Here is a 19,643-nt window from a genome sequence, read left to right as displayed (position 1 = left end):
GAGTGAGTTTTCCTTACGTCAACACCTGGGAGTGAGTTTATCTTACGTCAACACCTGGGAGTGAGTTTATCTTACGTCAACACCTGGGAGTGAGTCTTCCTTACGTCAATACCGGGGAGTGAGTCTTCCTTACGTCAACACCTGGGAGTGAGTCTTCCTTACGTCAACACCTGGGAGTGAGTTTATCTTACGTCAACACCTGGGAGTGAGTTTATCTTACATCAACACCTGGGAGTGAGTTTTCCTTACGTCAACACCTGGGAGTGAGTCTTCCTTACGTCAACACCGGGGAGTGAGTCTTCCTTACGTCAACACCTGGGAGTGAGTTTATCTTACATCAACACCTGGGAGTGAGTTTATCTTACGTCGACTCAACACCGGGGAGTGAGTCTTCCTTACATCAACACCTGGGAGTGAGTCTTCCTTACGTCAACACCGGGGAGTGAGTCTTCCTTACGTCAACACCGGGGAGTGAGTCTTCCTTACGTCAACACCGGGGAGTGAGTTTATCTTACGTCAACTCAACACCGGGGAGTGAGACTTCCTTACATCAACACCTGGGAGTGAGTCTTCCTTACGTCAACACCGGGGAGTGAGTCTTCCTTACGTCAACACCTGGGAGTGAGTTTTCCTTACGTCAACACCTGGGAGTGAGTTTATCTTACATCAACACCTGGGAGTGAGTTTTCCTTACGTCAACACCTGGGAGTGAGTTTATCTTACATCAACACCTGGGAGTGAGTTTATCTTACGTCAACACCTGGGAGTGAGTTTATCTTACGTCAACACCTGGGAGTGAGTTTATCTTACATCAACACCTGGGAGTGAGTTTATCTTACGTCAACACCGTGGAGTGAGTCTTCCTTACGTCAACACCTGGGAGTGAGTCTTCCTTACGTCAACACCTGGGAGTGAGTTTTCCTTACGTCAACACCTGGGAGTGAGTTTATCTTACATCAACACCTGGGAGTGAGTTTATCTTACGTCAACACCTGGGAGTGAGTTTATCTTACGTCAACACCTGGGAGTGAGTTTATCTTACATCAACACCTGGGAGTGAGTTTATCTTACATCAACACCTGGGAGTGAGTTTATCTTACGTCAACACCTGGGAGTGAGTTTATCTTACGTCAACACCTGGGAGTGAGTTTATCTTACGTCAACACCTGGGAGTGAGTTTATCTTACGTCAACACCTGGGAGTGAGTTTATCTTACATCAACACCTGGGAGTGAGTTTATCTTACGTCAACACCTGGGAGTGAGTTTTCCTTACGTCAACACCTGGGAGTGAGTTTATCTTACATCAACACCTGGGAGTGAGTTTATCTTACGTCAACACCTGGGAGTGAGTCTTCCTTACGTCAACACCTGGGAGTGAGTTTTCCTTACGTCAACACCTGGGAGTGAGTTTTCCTTACGTCAACACCTGGGAGTGAGTTTATCTTACGTCAACACCTGGGAGTGAGTTTATCTTACGTCAACACCTGGGAGCGAGTTTTCCTTACGTCAGCACCTGGGAGTGAGTCTTCCTTACGTCAACACCTGGGAGTGATCTTACGTCAACACCTGGGAGTGAGTTTATCTTACGTCAACACCTGGGAGTGAGTTTATCTTACGTCAACACCTGGGAGTGAGTTTATCTTACGTCAACACCTGGGAGTGAGTTTATCTTACGTCAACACCTGGGAGTGAGTTTATCTTACGTCAACACCTGGGAGTGAGTTTATCTTACGTCAACACCTGGGAGTGAGTTTATCTTACGTCAACACCTGGGAGTGAGTTTATCTTACATCAACACCTGGGAGTGAGTTTATCTTACGTCAACACCTGGGAGTGAGTTTATCTTACATCAACACCTGGGAGTGAGTTTATCTTACGTCAACACCGGGGAGTGAGTCTTCCTTACGTCAACACCGGGGAGTGAGTCTTCCTTACGTCAACACCTGGGAGTGAGTTTATCTTACGTCAACACCTGGGAGTGAGTTTATCTTACGTCAACACCTGGGAGTGAGTTTATCTTACATCAACACCTGGGAGTGAGTTTATCTTACGTCAACACCTGGGAGTGAGTTTATCTTACGTCAACACCTGGGAGTGAGTTTATCTTACGTCAACACCTGGGAGGGAGTTTATCTTACGTCAACACCTAGGAGTGAGTTTATCTTATGTCAACACCTGGGAGTGAGTTTTCCTTACGTCAACACCTGGGAGTGAGTTTATCTTACGTCAACACCTGGGAGTGAGTCTTCCTTACGTCAACACCGGGGAGTGAGTTTATCTTACGTCAACACCTGGGAGTGAGTTTATCTTACGTCAACACCTGGGAGTGAGTCTTCCTTACGTCAACACCTGGGAGTGAGTTTATCTTACGTCAACACCTGGGAGTGAGTTTATCTTACGTCAACACCTGGGAGTGAGTTTATCTTACGTCAACACCTGGGAGTGAGTTTATCTTATGTCAACACCGGGGAGTGAGTTTATCTTACATCAACACCTGGGAGTGAGTTTTCCTTACGTCAACACCTGGGAGTGAGTTTATCTTACGTCAACACCTGGGAGTGAGTTTATCTTACGTCAACACCGGGGAGTGAGTTTATCTTACATCAACACCTGGGAGTGAGTTTATCTTACATCAACACCTGGGAGTGAGTTTATCTTACGTCAACACCTGGGAGTGAGTTTATCTTACATCAACACCTGGGAGTGAGTTTTCCTTACGTCAACACCTGGGAGTGAGTTTATCTTACGTCAACACCGGGGAGTGAGTCTTCCTTACGCCAACACCTGGGAGTGAGTTTATCTTACGTCAACACCGGGGAGTGAGTTTATCTTACGTCAACACCTGGGAGTGAGTCTTCCTTACGCCAACACCTGGGAGTGAGTTTATCTTACGTCAACACCGGGGAGTGAGTTTTCCTTACATCAACACCTGGGAGTGAGTTTATCTTACGTCAACACCTGGGAGTGAGTTTTCCTTACGTCAACACCTGGGATTGAGTTTTCCTTACGTCAACACCTGGGAGTGAGTTTATCTTACGTCAACACCTGGGAGTGAGTTTATCTTACGTCAACACCTGGGAGTGAGTTTATCTTACGTCAACACCTGGGAGTGAGTTTATCTTACGTCAACACCTGGGAGTGAGTCTTCCTTACGTCAACACCTGGGAGTGAGTTTATCTTACGTCAACACCTGGGAGTGAGTTTATCTTACGTCAACACCTGGGAGTGAGTTTATCTTACGTCAACACCTGGGAGTGAGTTTATCTTATGTCAACACCGGGGAGTGAGTTTATCTTACATCAACACCTGGGAGTGAGTTTTCCTTACGTCAACACCTGGGAGTGAGTTTATCTTACGTCAACACCTGGGAGTGAGTTTATCTTACGTCAACACCGGGGAGTGAGTTTATCTTACATCAACACCTGGGAGTGAGTTTATCTTACATCAACACCTGGGAGTGAGTTTATCTTACGTCAACACCTGGGAGTGAGTTTATCTTACATCAACACCTGGGAGTGAGTTTTCCTTACGTCAACACCTGGGAGTGAGTTTATCTTACGTCAACACCGGGGAGTGAGTCTTCCTTACGCCAACACCTGGGAGTGAGTTTATCTTACGTCAACACCGGGGAGTGAGTTTATCTTACGTCAACACCTGGGAGTGAGTCTTCCTTACGCCAACACCTGGGAGTGAGTTTATCTTACGTCAACACCGGGGAGTGAGTTTTCCTTACATCAACACCTGGGAGTGAGTTTATCTTACGTCAACACCTGGGAGTGAGTTTTCCTTACGTCAACACCTGGGATTGAGTTTTCCTTACGTCAACACCTGGGAGTGAGTTTATCTTACGTCAACACCTGGGAGTGAGTTTATCTTACGTCAACACCTGGGAGTGAGTTTATCTTACGTCAACACCTGGGAGTGAGTTTTCCTTACGTCAACACCTGGGAGTGAGTTTTCCTTGAACCTTTGCTGCGAATGTGTGTATGGTAACTGTGTCAATGTGGAAGAGGACAGGATGGAAACAGAGTGCAGATGCTCAGTGGACTTTCCCAGCGGCTGGTCAGGTCTCACCTTTCGTTTGTGGTGGCTGATGGAGGTGTCCATCTCCTCCTCGTTGACGTTCTCGATCTGGGAGGTGGGGCTGCAGAGAATGCCCTCCTCCTCCTGCTTGGCCAGCGACTCGGCCACCATCTGGATGGCTTCAGCCCACTCGTCCCTGCAGGAGACACACGCAACACACGCAACACACACACACACACACACACAGCGCTCTGCTTAGGGCCGACATATGAAACAGGAAACACTAGGGGTGCTCCAAAAAATCGATTCTTTAAAGGATCGCGATTCTTAATGCCACGATTCCTGGATCGATTCCAAACTCCCAAGAATCGATTCTTCTTCGTATTGTAATTTTTTTTTTTTTTTACAGTGCACCTGAACGCAACATGCAAGATACCGGCTGAATAACTGTCCAAATGTTCATGTCATTCTGGCCAATACTCCACTTCTGTTATAACATTTCAGTCTGGAATATGGAATATCTTTCAATAATCGTTATGACTAAAAGGCTAAAAGTAATCTCATGTGTAAGAAATGACTGTTCTACATTGAAGTAAAAATGTAAATAATTAACTTGTTGGTTTAGGATTTTTTTTTACCTTTAAGAGTGCATTTTTGTTCGCATGACCCTCAACACAGGCTTTGAGAATCCCGTGCCACTTACTGATGCTTACGCTTAAATTAACCCACTCATATTGCAAAATGAATTTAGGCCCTGACTGTAATACTTCAGAAGTTGAATTTGAAGTTCAGCATTAATACATTTGTCATTTTTTTGTCTTAGATTTACCTTTGTGTGTTATTGCAATATAAAACTACATAATTGAGAATCGATTCTAGATTCTGGAATCGAGAATCGATTCTGGAATCGGATCGTGACCCCAGGAATCAGAATCGGATCGGATCGTGGCTTAGCCGGATCGGAGCACCCCTAGGAAACACAGTGTTGTGCATCAGCACTGGGTCAAACACACGCTGTGAACGGGGTGGCAGGGGGGCACAGTGGGTGAGCAGGGGGGCACAGTGGGTGGCAGGGGGGCACATTGGGTGAGCAGGGGGGCACATTGGGTGAGCAGGGGGGCACAGTGGGTGAGCAGGGGGGCACAGTGGGTGAGCAGGGGGGCACAGTGGGTGAGCAGGGGGGCACAGTGGGTGAGCAGGGGGGCACAGTGGGTGAGCAGGGGGGCACAGTGGGTGGCAGGGGGGCACAGTGGGTGGCAGGGGGGCACATTGGGTGAGCAGGGGGGCACAGTGGGTGAGCAGGGGGGCACAGTGGGTGAGCAGGGGGGCACAGTGGGTGGCAGGGGGGCACAGTGGGTGGCAGGGGGGCACATTGGGTGAGCAGGGGGGCACAGTGGGTGAGCAGGGGGGCACATTGGGTGGCAGGGGGGCACATTGGGTGGCAGGGGGGCACAGTGGGTGGCAGGGGGGCACAGTGGGTGAGCAGGGGGGCACAGTGGGTAAGCAGGGGGGCACAGTGGGTGAGCAGGGGGGCACAGTGGGTGGCAGGGGGGCACAGTGGGTGAGCAGGGGGGCACATTGGGTGGCAGGGGGGCACAGTGGGTGAGCAGGGGGGCACATTGGGTGGCAGGGGGGCACAGTGGGTGGCAGGGGGGCACAGTGGGTGGCAGGGGGGCACATTGGGTGAGCAGGGGGGCACAGTGGGTGAGTAGGGGGGCACAGTGGGTGAGCAGGGGGCACAGTGGGTGAGCAGGGGGGCGCAGTGGGTGAGCAGGGGGGCACAGTGGGTAAGCAGGGGGGCACAGTGGGTGAGCAGGGGGGCACAGTGGGTGGCAGGGGGGCACAGTGGGTGAGCAGGGGGGCACAGTGGGTGGCAGGGGGGCACAGTGGGTGAGCAGGGGGGCACAGTGGGTGAGCAGGGGGGCACAGTGGGTGAGCAGGGGGGCACAGTGGGTGAGCAGGGGGGCACAGTGGGTGAGCAGGGGGGCACAGTGGGTGAGCAGGGGGGCACAGTGGGTGAGCAGGGGGGCACAGTGGGTAAGCAGGGGGGCACAGTGGGTGAGCAGGGGGGCACAGTGGGTGGCAGGGGGGCACAGTGGGTGAGCAGGGGGGCACAGTGGGTGGCAGGGGGGCACAGTGGGTGAGCGAGCGCCCTGCTTCAGGTTCGATCCTGCACACTGATTTCTCCCTCAGGCAGAGGGTGTTAACCTGCTTGGCGCAGCCAGCGGGTGTCAGATACCGTAATTCACAGAAAAGACAGAAAAAGTACTCATTTTACTTTACGTCAGGACAGGAGCACTGTGTTTACAGACAGACTGTGTTTACAGACAGACTGTGTTTACAGACAGACTGTGTTTAAAGACGGAAAAGTACTCCGTTTGCTTCCAAATAATTTGCTGCGATTGTTTAACCTTTCTGGCATTCATTGTATTGTCCTCTGTGGTGAACCCCACCCATCTGGCACCTAGTGAGCTCAAAACAAAAACACTACTGTATTCACTTGGGGAAAAGGGCGACCATAACATAAGCCTAAGAACTCACCCAACTGTAAGATCCAACATGGTCAAATATATGCTGTATAATTGTGTGTGTGTGTGTGTGTGTGTGTGTGTGTGTGTGTGTGTGTGTGTGTGTGTGTGTGTGTTAACTATTCTAAAGCATGCAGAGTAGACAGAGGATTTATTTCTCCTGGGTCTACTCTGTGTGCTTTAGAATACGGTCATTTTAAGGATGGGTTTAGCATGGGCTAACTGAGGCGAGGGTTAGAGTACGCGTAGCGTACGGTCAAAAAGAGATGAGGTGACCCAATGTGAGCCAACGAGGATGCACATCAGGCACACAAAACAGCACGAGGACGCACATCAGGCACACAAAACAGCACGAGGACGCACATCAGGCACACAAAACAGCACGAGGACGCACATCAGGCACACAAAACAGCACGAGGACGCACATCAGGCACACAAAACAGCAGATTACCAGAATAGCTCTATTTTAAAGAAAAGAATACTTCTAGAATGATTGGGATGATTTTGTAGAGGAGTCCATCTGATTTTGGAGGGGAAATTAGGTATTTTAATGTTTCTCAACCACTGGGCTGTCGCCTATACTATAGGCCTCAGAGCGTCATCTATCAGGGTGCATACACATTTTGACCAATGGATTTCCATGACTTAGGCTACATACATGAAAAAGTGAGTAAGTTATGACATTCTACTTTAAAATGTCACTAGCCTACACTTCACTTAGTGTAATGCAGCCTTTAAAACCAGGGAAAGACAACATGTATGCTGTATCACCATATTACCATATCCAACATCTAAGACCATATAGTCTCATATCACAATATTGATATACGATTGATATATTGCCCACCCCTAATATTGAGTGCCAGAATCTACCTCCCAATGATGCTATTTGCAGAAAAACATTAGATTTCATTGATTATAATCACTGCTTTCAACTTCTTTCGTTCTTCTAACGTTTCAATAAATCAACAATGAAACACCCCTGCCACTTTACACACTTGGTCTGACCCCCCGGAAACCCCCTCCAGAAACGACCAAGTGGTACACTCCGCATCTGCGGAGTTCCGGTTTTTGAGCGCAAGGCTGGCAGTACAGAGAGACGAGGATTCACATGCAGCCGACCGGTGACAAACAATTCATTCGTGAAAAGTAATAAATATACATTTAATTGCCCAGATATGTCTCTTCTCTTTTTATTTTCACTGACATGTTTTGTGTAAATAAGTCGCTATGTATGATTAACTCTACCGTAACGTTACTGCTATCATGTGATGCAACATCAGAGACTTGAAGGGGAGAGACAGCCACAGTGATAACACGGACAACTTCTCAGTAATCAGCCTTCGTGTCATTAGAAGTTGCGGTCTTGCTTTTTGGTGTTTCAAGAGTAAATATCTCCACTCCACGGACATGTTGAGTTACAGCAGCCAGCCTGCTGTATGCGAGTGCGCTGCAAACTGGACAAGTCCACCTCCACAACCACATCGTTTACAGACGGGCTACTGTCAGCAACGCAACATAAGCAAAAGATAATTCAATTTAGGTCTCTGTGCATGTTTGTTGTGTTGAAGCTAAGCACTAAATGAGTGAGTACAGTAGCGGGGCGTCTCTCTCCTTTGAGAGAGCCTGCATTTCACTCAGTAGGCTACCCCTAAAGTGAGAGTTTATCAAGCAACATGACGAGTTAATTTGCTTTTGACATTGCACGTTCTGCGATGTGACTATCGCGCATGCGCACATCGCAATGTCGATGTGTAAACGATATATCGTGCAGCCCTATACCAGACATAACCAACCCACTGATAACACTGACATTTACCAGACATAACCAACCCATTGATAACACTGACATTTACCAGACATAACCAACCTACTGATAACACTGACATTTACCAGATATAACAACCTACTGATAACACTGACATTTACCAGACATAACCAACCTACTGATAACACTGACATTTACCAGACATAACCAACCTACTGATAACACTGACATTTACCAGACATAACCAACCTACTGATAACACTGACATTTACCAGATATAACAACCTACTGATAACACTGACATTTACCAGATATAACCAACCTACTGATAACACTGACATTTACCAGATATAACAACCTACTGATAACACTGACATTTACCAGACATAACCAACCTACTGATAACACTGACATTTACCAGATATAACAACCTACTGATAACACTGACATTTACCAGATATAACCAACCTACTGATAACACTGACATTTACCAGATATAACAACCTACTGATAACACTGACATTTACCAGACATAACCAACCTACTGATAACACTGACATTTACCAGACATAACCAACCTACTGATAACACTGACATTTACCAGATATAACCAACCTACTGATAACACTGACATTTACCAGATATAACAACCTACTGATAACACTGACATTTACCAGACATAACCAACCTACTGATAACACTGACATTTACCAGATATAACAACCTACTGATAACACTGACATTTACCAGACATAACCAACCTACTGATAACACTGACATTTACCAGATATAACAACCTACTGATAACACTGACATTTACCAGACATAACCAACCTACTGATAACACTGACATTTACCAGACATAACCAACCTACTGATAACACTGACATTTACCAGACATAAACAACCTACTGATAACACTGACATTTACCAGACATAACCAACCTACTGATAACACTGACATTTACCAGATATAACCAACCTACTGATAACACTGACATTTACCAGACATAACCAACCCACTGATAACACTGACATTTACCAGATATAACCAACCTACTGATAACACTGACATTTACCAGATATAACCAACCTACTGATAACACTGACATTTACCAGACATAACCAACCCACTGATAACACTGACATTTACCAGATATAACCAACCCACTGATAACACTGACATTTACCAGATATAACCAACCTACTGATAACACTGACATTTACCAGACATAACCAACCTACTGATAACACTGACATTTACCAGACATAACAACCTACTGATAACACTGACATTTACCAGACATAACCAACCTACTGATAACACTAGGGCTGTCGCCGACGTGTCGGTTTGTCGACGTCATCGACTACGAAAATACGTTGGCTTGGCTTGCATAACGTGCGTCGGTGCGTCGGCATTATGTGAAGAAAAGAGAATTAATACACTAGATAGCTCCGTTCCAATATCAGATTTCAAAATAAAAGTTTTTAATGGCTTCTGTGTGCGTTAGTGCGTTAGTGTGCGTAGAATGGCTTTTATTTCGGGGGAAATACGACCAGAAGTCATTGTTATTGTTGTCGCTAGCGGAAGCCAGCCGGTTAACGTTAGGTAGAGAAGATGAGCCCATCAAAGCATGGATTGTTTATTCCCAAGCGACTGGACAAGCTGCACCTACAAAATATCGCCCAACGATCATCTAAAGTGTTGGACTATTTTAGACCGAGAACCAACTGTGCTGCTCTGTAACGTTATACTCCGCAAATTGGAAATGACGGAAACATAACAATAGCGTTATACCCGGGAGCACGTCCTGTTGATGGGCAACAGACAGCACCCAGTCAGTCCTGTTTTAACCAGGTTGTAACACACTTTTTGATCAGGCATATTAGGATGATCAACATGTGGAACGTGTTTGTTAGTATAACGTTAGTCACTTACAACTAGTCACCTTAAACTAGTCACCTTTAGGTGACAGTCACCGTTTTCATCCTAAAATAGGAGGGTTTCTGAGTGGTTTTATGTCTGCCCTGGTATCTGTCACCTTTTTCCACTACCAATGATTTTGCATCCCTGCACTTAATGTTAAATCATTCTAATTACTTTCCTTGCCCTACACCAATGAAAGAACATTTATTTGCCAGTGATTATCTTAAGTGCATATTACTCCAGTTTAAACATTAATCTGTCAGCAATCCTTTTGAATTTGAGGTTCAGTATTAAAAAAAGAAAATAATCATTAGATTAATCGACTAATCCCAAAAAATAGTCGTTAGATTATTCGAGAAGAAAATAATTGTTTGGGACAGCCCTAGATAACACTGACATTTAACAGACAAAACCAACCTACTGATAACACTAACATTTCTTGTGGACTTCAAATTACATTTTAAATCCAATTTGGTCAATTCTTTTTGTCATTTGTTTCCTCTTTTGAAAACCTACTTTGTCACTGACCCAAATGCTATTGGAGCACCTTTCTCTCACCAGGAGTATAGAAATAGCAGTCGCCAATATTGTGATTTTGATCGGTGTGTTTTTAAGCCTTTTGAAGCCTGTTCTGTCAAATAACTTAACTAAACACAATAAAACACTGCAGACCAACTCCACCCTCCTGGGGAGTTTGAGGTAGCCTGGTAAACCAGACGGTCATGTGACCTCACATTTCATTTAGCTCTACCAGACCGTCTGGCCTCCAGCTTTCACCAAGTGTTTGCAGTGGGCATAAGTGTTTGTTATGGCTGTTTCACCTCGACGAACGCTGACGTTACTTCTCGAGGCGGACAGCCACGGAGGCAGCCATTACAGCGGCGTTCCTGATTGGCCGGTTACGATTAGGGATGGGGCCGATCCGATCCAATATCGGTATCGGGTCGCCGATATTGGCACTAATTCACGAATCGGATCGGAATCGGATTTTTTTATTTTTTTTATTCCAGCGGGGGCCGCACAGGTGTTGCTGGCCGTAATTTGCCCATGTATAATAGTATCCTTCTTTGCCTTGTATATTTTCTTAATTTTGTCTGCTTTTTGCAAGGTATATTTAAAAAAAAAATCTTTAATTGGCTAAATCTTTGCCTATATTGTATATTCAAGAAAAATATTGGTATCGGCATAATATCGGTATCGGCAGATATCCAAATTCAGGTATCGGAAATCGGATCGGAAGTGAAGAAATGTGGATCGGTGCATCCCTAGTTACGATGTCAACTACGAGGCGGGTCGCTGATTGGCTAGAGCACACCCTCCCAGGGCTGGAGGCCAGATGGTCTGGTACAACGAAATGAAATGTGAGTTCACATGACCGGCTGGTTCACCAGGCTAAGTTTGAGGTAGGGGTGTCCCAAAAAATCTATTCATGTAGGAATTGTGATTCTTATCTTATTTTATACTCTTTTTTTTAAGTTTTGTTGTGATGCTTTTAAATGTCCGTTTTACTCTCTTCTTTTCTTTTATTTTCCTGTCAACCATTTTATGTGAAGCACTTTGAATTGCCTCTGTGTATGAAATGTGCTATACAAATAAACTTGACTTGACTTGACTTATCCTCCGCCATTCTGAATCGACGCCGAAGCATCTATTTTTTTTAAATTACTTTAACTTTCTTGAAGTCACTGAGAACCGAGCAATACTAAGACATTTTTATTTGTGCAAGTTTAGCATGCATAAATGTTACCTTTTGTCTTAAGTTTGCCTTTGTGTGTGTACTGTGTTTACATGATTGCAATCAGTTGATAAAGCTTTTTCGAATAAAAACCAACAACTCCATAATCGTATACACTTTATTCTGCTTTCATGTCATGATTTGCTACACCACCTTTCTTAGCACACAGCGGACTGAAATAGATCCTGAAATGCCCCTATGTCGTTTCCTGTTTATTGATAGTGCTAAGCTAGACATATGCTCTGTAAAGCCCTCTGAGACATGCTTGTGAATTAGGGTTATACAAATAAACTTGACGTGACTATGTCCTGAATCGAGACATTGATTTTGAATTGGGAGTCGTTTTGAATCGAAAAGGAATCAGAATCGAATCGAACTGTGAGAGGACGGAGGCTCACCTCTCATCGGGCGAGTCGACGTGGAAGGTCCTCTCGATGACGGTGGTCCACTGGAGACAGCGGATGATGAAGGTGTTTGGCTTGGGACGCTCCGTCTTCATCAGCTGACATTCTGACAGTAAAGCAAACAGAGAGATCATATTATAATAATGGAGATATTGTTTACTTGTTTCTGTGGACTTGGTACTGAAAGTAAGGTAGAGAGAGAAGCCTACTTGCTACAGAAAAGTTGTTGAGGGGGTAGAGAGAGAAGCCTACTTGCTACAGAGACGTTGTTGAGGGGGTAGAAAGAGAAGCCTACTTGCTACAGAAAAGTTTTTGAGGGGGTAGAGAGAAGCCTACTTGCTACAGAGAAGTTGTTGAGGGGGTAGAAAGAGAAGCCTAATTGCTACAGAGAAGTTGTTGAGGGGGTAGAGAGAGAAGCCTACTTGCTACAGAGAAGTTGTTGAGGGGGTAGAAAGAGAAGCCTACTTGCTACAGATACATTGTTGAGGAGGTAGAGAGAAGCCTACTTGCTACAGAGAAGTTGTTGAGGGGGTAGAAAGAGAAGCCTACTTGCTACAGATACATTGTTGAGGAGGTAGAGAGAAGCCTACTTGCTACAGAGAAGTTGTTGAGGGGGTAGAGAGAGAAGCCTACTTGCTACAGATACATTGTTGAGGAGGTAGAGAGAAGCCTACTTGCTACAGAGAAGTTGTTGAGGGGGTAGAGAGAGAAGCCTACTTGCTACAGAGAAGTTGTTGAGGGGGCAGAGAGAGAAGCCTACTTGCTACAGAGAAGTATTTGAGGGGGCAGAGAGAAGCCTACTTGCTACAGAGAAGTTGTTGAGGGGGTAGAGAGAGAAGCCTACTTGCTACAGAGAAGTTGTTGAGGGGGTAGAAAGAGAAGCCTACTTGCTACAGATACATTGTTGAGGAGGTAGGGAGAAGCCTACTTGCTACAGAGAAGTTGTTGAGGGGGTAGAGAGAGAAGCCTACTTGCTACAGAGAAGTTGTTGAGGGGGCAGAGAGAGAAGCCTACTTGCTACAGAGAAGTTGTTGAGGGGGCAGAGAGAGAAGCCTACTTGCTACAGAGAAGTTGTTGAGGGGGTAGAGAGAGAAGCCTACTTGCTACAGAGAAGTTGTTGAGGGGGTAGAAAGAGAAGCCTACTTGCTACAGAGAAGTTGTTGAGGGGGCAGAGAGAGAAGCCTACTTGCTACAGAGAAGTTGTTGAGGGGGTAGAGAGAGAAGCCTACTTGCTACAGAGAAGTTGTTGAGGGGGTAGAAAGAGAAGCCTACTTGCTACAGAGAAGTTGTTGAGGGGGCAGAGAGAAGCCTACTTGCTACAGAGAAGTTGTTGAGGGGGCAGAGAGAAGTCTACTTGCTACAGAGAAGTTGTTGAGGGGGTAGAGAGAGAAGCCTACTTGCTACAGAGAAGTTGTTGAGGGGGCAGAGAGAGAAGCCTACTTGCTACAGAGAAGTTGTTGAGGGGGCAGAGAGAGAAGCCTACTTGCTACAGAGAAGTTGTTGAGGGGGCAGAGAGAGAAGCCTACTTGCTACAGAGAAGTTGTTGAGGGGGCAGAGAGAAGCCTACTTGCTACAGAGAAGTTGTTGAGGGGGTAGAGAGAGAAGCCTACTTGCTACAGAGAAGTTGTTGAGGGGGCAGAGAGAGAAGCCTACTTGCTACAGAGAAGTTGTTGAGGGGGCAGAGAGAGAAGCCTACTTGCTACAGAGAAGTTGTTGAGGGGGCAGAGAGAGAAGCCTACCGTAAATTCCGGACTATAAGACGCACCGGTGTATAAGCCGCGGGACCAAAATTGACTATTTTTTTCTTCTATAAGCCGCACCGGACTATAAGCCGCGGGTGTTTTGATGTTTAATTACCATATGAAAGGGTTCGTGCACAGAGAGGAATGTCGGGAAAGAGATCGCTGTTTGGGGAAGCTCCCATTTATTAACATTTCAACAAAACAAAACAAAAGTCAGGTCACTAATCCCCAGACAAAATCACACAACAATAGGCTACCGTATATGTGCAGCAAACCTGTAACCAGAGAAGTCAAGTCACTAATCCTCGTCTTCCTCTTCTTCCTGCGTACTGAAACCACCAAAGTCCTCATCTTCAGTGTCGGAAACGAACAGGTTCAGGGTGGCTTCGTCAACCACTCTCCTCTCTCCTTCATTGTCACTCAAAACCAACGAACTCCTCTTCATCTATAGCTGTGTTTCCATTACAGTTTTTCGCAAAAGAATTGCGATATTTCTACAACTTCGACAATGTACAATTGCGACTTGTAGGCGTTTCCATTGAAGTTGCGTTTGAGTGATTCCCCGTTGCAGCAGCTGCCACAGTGATTACGCACGGGGATCTGCCCCATATCCCGTCCCCTGCATGCTCAAATCCAACCAATGGTCAATGGAAATCCCAACATGAAGTTACAATGCATATAAACGAGCCTGATTATCAATTCAAAAGAAAATGAGTCGCAAAATGTTGCTGGCTGCGTGAATGCAGTCAGCGCGACAGGCAGAGGAAAAAAGGTAGCCTAATAGCCTACAACTGGTCCGATTTAGAGATGGAGGGGGGAAAAGGCTGATTTGGTTCTATAATTGCACCTGAAACGTGTGCAATGTATTAGCCTACTCACAGTCACTGTATTCACTTCAGACAGCACCACCGCACCAGTGTGTGCTTTTCATCCTCTCATCTCGCCGCTGTGCCAAATGCGCGCACACAGGCAGCCTGCTGTCACCATGGACCGATTTCTGCCATTAAACATTATCTAATTTGCCCGGCTACGCTTTTGCACAACACTCGTCTTTCTGCTAGGTAGCGTTGCTTCAAAGTTTTCCACTTGCTGCGGAGGTTTTGACACGGCTATCGAACCTTACTTACCAAACTTATTTTCCGCTCCTTTTCCAAGGGATAATATGGGTCACATGACGTGCAAATGCGAAAAATGTGTTTCCATTACACTTTTGCGATAAACTGCTATATCGACACGTCTGAAAAACCACCTCATGATCATCTACTGCTCGTTCTCATGCTGTCGAGAACGAGCAAAGCTTTTTTTTGGTGAAAGAATCCTCCAGGGCGCTTCTTGTTAACAGTCCGAGTGAGTGGCAGGTCGAACGTCAAAGGCACTTCATCCATATTTATGATCTGCTCCGGTTCGATGGAATATTCCTTGATCTTCCTTTGTGTGAATTCGCCGAAGTTTGTGATTTTCTCCTGGTAGTCGGGGGAGGGAGTTGATGGGCTTGTGGCCGTTTGCTTACCGTAATTACCATATGTAAGTGGTCACGCACAGAGGGGATTGTCGGGAAAGAGATGGCTGTTTGAGGAAGCTCCCATTTACCGTATTACCGTAACATTTCAACAAAACAACATAACACAACACCACCGTTGTTTATTTTTACAGTGCACACAGTGTCCGCGGTGTGGTGAAAAGAGGGCAAGAGAGGAAATTAAAACAGAAGTGGATTTATAGTTAGAAAGAGTGCTAAAAAAGAGAGATTTTTTTTTTTTTTCTGAAAAAATCCATAGATAAGACGCACCGTTATATAAGCCGCAGGGGCCAAAAAACGGGAAAAAAGCCGCGGCTTATAGTCCGGAATTTACGGTACTTGCTACAGAGAAGTTGTTGAGGGGGCAGAGAGAAGCCTACTTGCTACAGAGAAGTTGTTGAGGGGGTAGAGAGAGAAGCCTACTTGCTACAGAGGAGTTGTTGAGGGGGTAGAGAGAGAAGCCTACTTGCTACAGAGGAGTTGTTGAGGGGGTAGAGAGAGAAGCCTACTTGCTACAGAGTAGTTGTTGAGGGGGTAGAGAGAGAAGCCTACTTGCTACAGAGAAGTTGTTGAGGGGGTAGAAAGAGAAGCCTACTTGCTACAGAGAAGTTGTTGAGGGGGTAGAGAGAGAAGCCTACTTGCTACAGAGAAGTTGTTGAGGGGGCAGAGAGAGAAGCCTACTTGCTACAGAGAAGTTGTTGAGGGGGCAGAGAGAGAAGCCTACTTGCTACAGAGAAGTTGTTGAGGGGGTAGAGAGAGAAGCCTACTTGCTACAGAGAAGTTGTTGAGGGGGTAGAAAGAGAAGCCTACTTGCTACAGAGAAGTTGTTGAGGGGGCAGAGAGAGAAGCCTACTTGCTACAGAGAAGTTGTTGAGGGGGTAGAGAGAGAAGCCTACTTGCTACAGAGAAGTTGTTGAGGGGGTAGAAAGAGAAGCCTACTTGCTACAGAGAAGTTGTTGAGGGGGCAGAGAGAAGCCTACTTGCTACAGAGAAGTTGTTGAGGGGGCAGAGAGAAGTCTACTTGCTACAGAGAAGTTGTTGAGGGGGTAGAGAGAGAAGCCTACTTGCTACAGAGAAGTTGTTGAGGGGGCAGAGAGAGAAGCCTACTTGCTACAGAGAAGTTGTTGAGGGGGCAGAGAGAGAAGCCTACTTGCTACAGAGAAGTTGTTGAGGGGGCAGAGAGAGAAGCCTACTTGCTACAGAGAAGTTGTTGAGGGGGCAGAGAGAAGCCTACTTGCTACAGAGAAGTTGTTGAGGGGGTAGAGAGAGAAGCCTACTTGCTACAGAGGAGTTGTTGAGGGGGTAGAGAGAGAAGCCTACTTGCTACAGAGGAGTTGTTGAGGGGGTAGAGAGAGAAGCCTACTTGCTACAGAGTAGTTGTTGAGGGGGTAGAGAGAGAAGCCTACTTGCTACAGAGAAGTTGTTGAGGGGGTAGAAAGAGAAGCCTACTTGCTACAGAGAAGTTGTTGAGGGGGTAGAGAGAGAAGCCTACTTGCTACAGAGAAGTTGTTGAGGGGGCAGAGAGAGAAGCCTACTTGCTACAGAGAAGTTGTTGAGGGGGTAGAGAGAGAAGCCTACTTGCTACAGAGAAGTTGTTGAGGGGGTAGAGAGAGAAGCCTACTTGCTACAGAGAAGTTGTTGAGGGGGTAGGCGAGGTCGGCGTCCTGCGGCTTGTCCTTGTAGCCGATGAAAGAGCCGTCCGTCTTCAGCAGGAAGTAGCGTGGCCGCCAGTTCTTGATGTACTCACCTGGCGGGGGGAAGTGACATCAACAGGTTACATCCTGAATCAGATTACATTACAGTAATCAGATTACATTACATTACAGTACAGAGTGTAATGAAAATAGAGGAATTGATCTATGGATGCAGATACTTTGCAGTTCTTACAGGAAACGTTTAGTAACACAAGCTACAATTCCAAGAGTCCTACCTTAAAAATACACTCCTCAATACAAAACACTAGGGCTGTCACTTTGTATTCGAAATTCGAATTTAACTTCGAATGTGGGGGAGGAGGGCATGTTCGAATGTATAATTGACCGGTTTGATTTTTTTTTCTTTTTTTTTAATTAACCAAAATTAACCAACTGCTGCTTGCTGGTAATGTTAATCCCATGTCAGAAAAAGTCTCCAGATTTGTCGCGTTAGTCTCTTCTGAGAAAGATTGTCTCCAGGGTCTGAAAAGTTGTCTCGCGTTGGATGTAGCCAAAAAAAAAAAAAATTAATTAATTAACCATAAAACTTCGAATATATTCGAAACATTTTGCGGGCAATTAAAGTTCGTTCAAACTTTATTTTGGGAAAAAGTGACAGCCCTACAAAACACTACAAAACACACACATGATCTCCCTCTACTCTCCCCCGTTAACTCATTGAGTGCCAGCCACTTTTGGAGAACGGACGCTCCCAGTGCCAGAGTTTCAGAGCGTTTTCAGTGATTTCTCGAGGCCCACAGAATATTGTGTGATATTACTATGTAAACACCGAACACGCAAAAAGAACAAGGAGACTCTATTGTATCATCAGCAAAAAAAAGTTTATTGATACCATTTTCCGTTCTTTAGTTATCAGCCGGAGAAGATAGGTCAAAAACAGCAAAAACAGGCATTTCTATTTAGAAGCTGAGATATTCAGCCTTTTGTGAAATGCAGCAGTTCAAGCACATTCACTGACTCTAGCTAATATTTTCTGATGTAGTGATGTGGTGTAGTTGTGTGCTGCCCTGCGTGCCCCACCCCCCTCTCCCCCCATCAGCTGAAAACTCCTCCCCACACTAGTAACACACAGCCTCACGCACCCAGCGTCTATTTTCGGAGTGCTTTTTGTGCGCTGCCTCCCAGGCAGCGCGACAAGGAAATGCCAACCCGGACTGCAGGGAAAGGTTTGGCACTTCGGCGTCGGGTGCTGCCTTTCTAGCGGCTAATCGTGTGAAGAAACTATGCAGACAGACAGACAGAGGCAGAGGAGCTCAGTTGTGTGCGCGGATTGACTGCTGTTGGCAGGCACCGTCAGTCAGCTGCAGCCAGAGCAATCTACATGGCTCTGGGCTGCAGCATGAGCGGTTTCTCTTTGATCACGCGGCTTTTTCAGGCTGTATTCCGGACATTTCTCTAATCTGGAGAGCACTGTCGCCACCTAAGGGTTCTGTAAAATAGGTTAGACACATTCAAACACTCCAGTGTTTCCCCTACCATTCTACAGGCCTGGCGCGCCCGCCAAGCCAACGATGCCCCCGCCAGGCCAGAATTTTCTTTATTCTGGCCTTTCCCCCCCCCCCTGCTCTCCCCAAAATTTCAATAAACCTTTATGGCATATTATTACAATACAACAATACTGGTGTTCACAGTAATAGAAGATGCCAAATCATTCAAAACAATAAACATTTTGCCTTAGGAGCATTGTGCCAGCGTGCGGCGCTGTTCCAAAACGTGTCAACGTGTGTCGTTGCCTGAGAAACGCACATCCCATAATACAACTGTTCGCATCGCATCCCATAATAGTGTGATGACACTTGGGATGCCATTGCGAACATAGATGGTTAGCTAAAAGTTTGGCGTCGGCAGCGAGGGCCACCACCGCTGCAGTCGGCGTACGTTTCGAAATCCGTCGAGGCCTGAAAATGTTTCTAGGGGAAACACTGCACTCCTCAAGACAAAACACTACAAAATACACACATGCTCTCCCTCTCCTCTCAACTCACTGCCACTGAGACAACCTGGACAACTCCCTGCCACTGAGACAACCTGGACAACTCACTGTCACTGAGACAACCTGGACAACTCACTGTCACTCAGACAACCTGGACAACTCACTGTCACTGAGACAACCTGGACAACTCACTGTCACTGAGACAACCTGGACAACTCCCTGCCACTGAGACAACCTGGACAACTCACTGTCACTGAGACAACCTGGACAACTCACTGTCACTCAGACAACCTGGACAACTCACTGTCACTGAGACAACCTGGACAACTCACTGCCACTGAGACAACC

The 19,643-nt window shown here is 46.1% G+C and overlaps 1 protein-coding gene across 1 annotated transcript in view; it reads right to left on the bottom strand.

Annotated features, from left to right (window-relative positions):
* Positions 1–19,643, bottom strand: part of akt3b (v-akt murine thymoma viral oncogene homolog 3b) — a 73,787-nt gene that overhangs the window by 30,452 nt on the left and 23,692 nt on the right. The window contains exons 2-4 of the mRNA XM_083634608.1: positions 17,269–17,394; positions 12,381–12,492; positions 4,076–4,220 (exon numbers count right to left, since the gene is read on the bottom strand). Coding sequence (XP_083490734.1) covers positions 4,076–4,220; positions 12,381–12,492; positions 17,269–17,394 — 383 coding nt within the window. The remainder of the gene's footprint in view (positions 1–4,075; positions 4,221–12,380; positions 12,493–17,268; positions 17,395–19,643) is intronic.

This window comes from Poromitra crassiceps, assembly GCF_964638095.1.
Source record: "Poromitra crassiceps genome assembly, chromosome: 4".
NCBI classification, from domain to species: domain Eukaryota; kingdom Metazoa; phylum Chordata; class Actinopteri; order Beryciformes; family Melamphaidae; genus Poromitra; species Poromitra crassiceps.
Note: the sequence above shows the minus strand (reverse complement) of the source record. Positions and strands in the feature narration are given on the sequence as shown.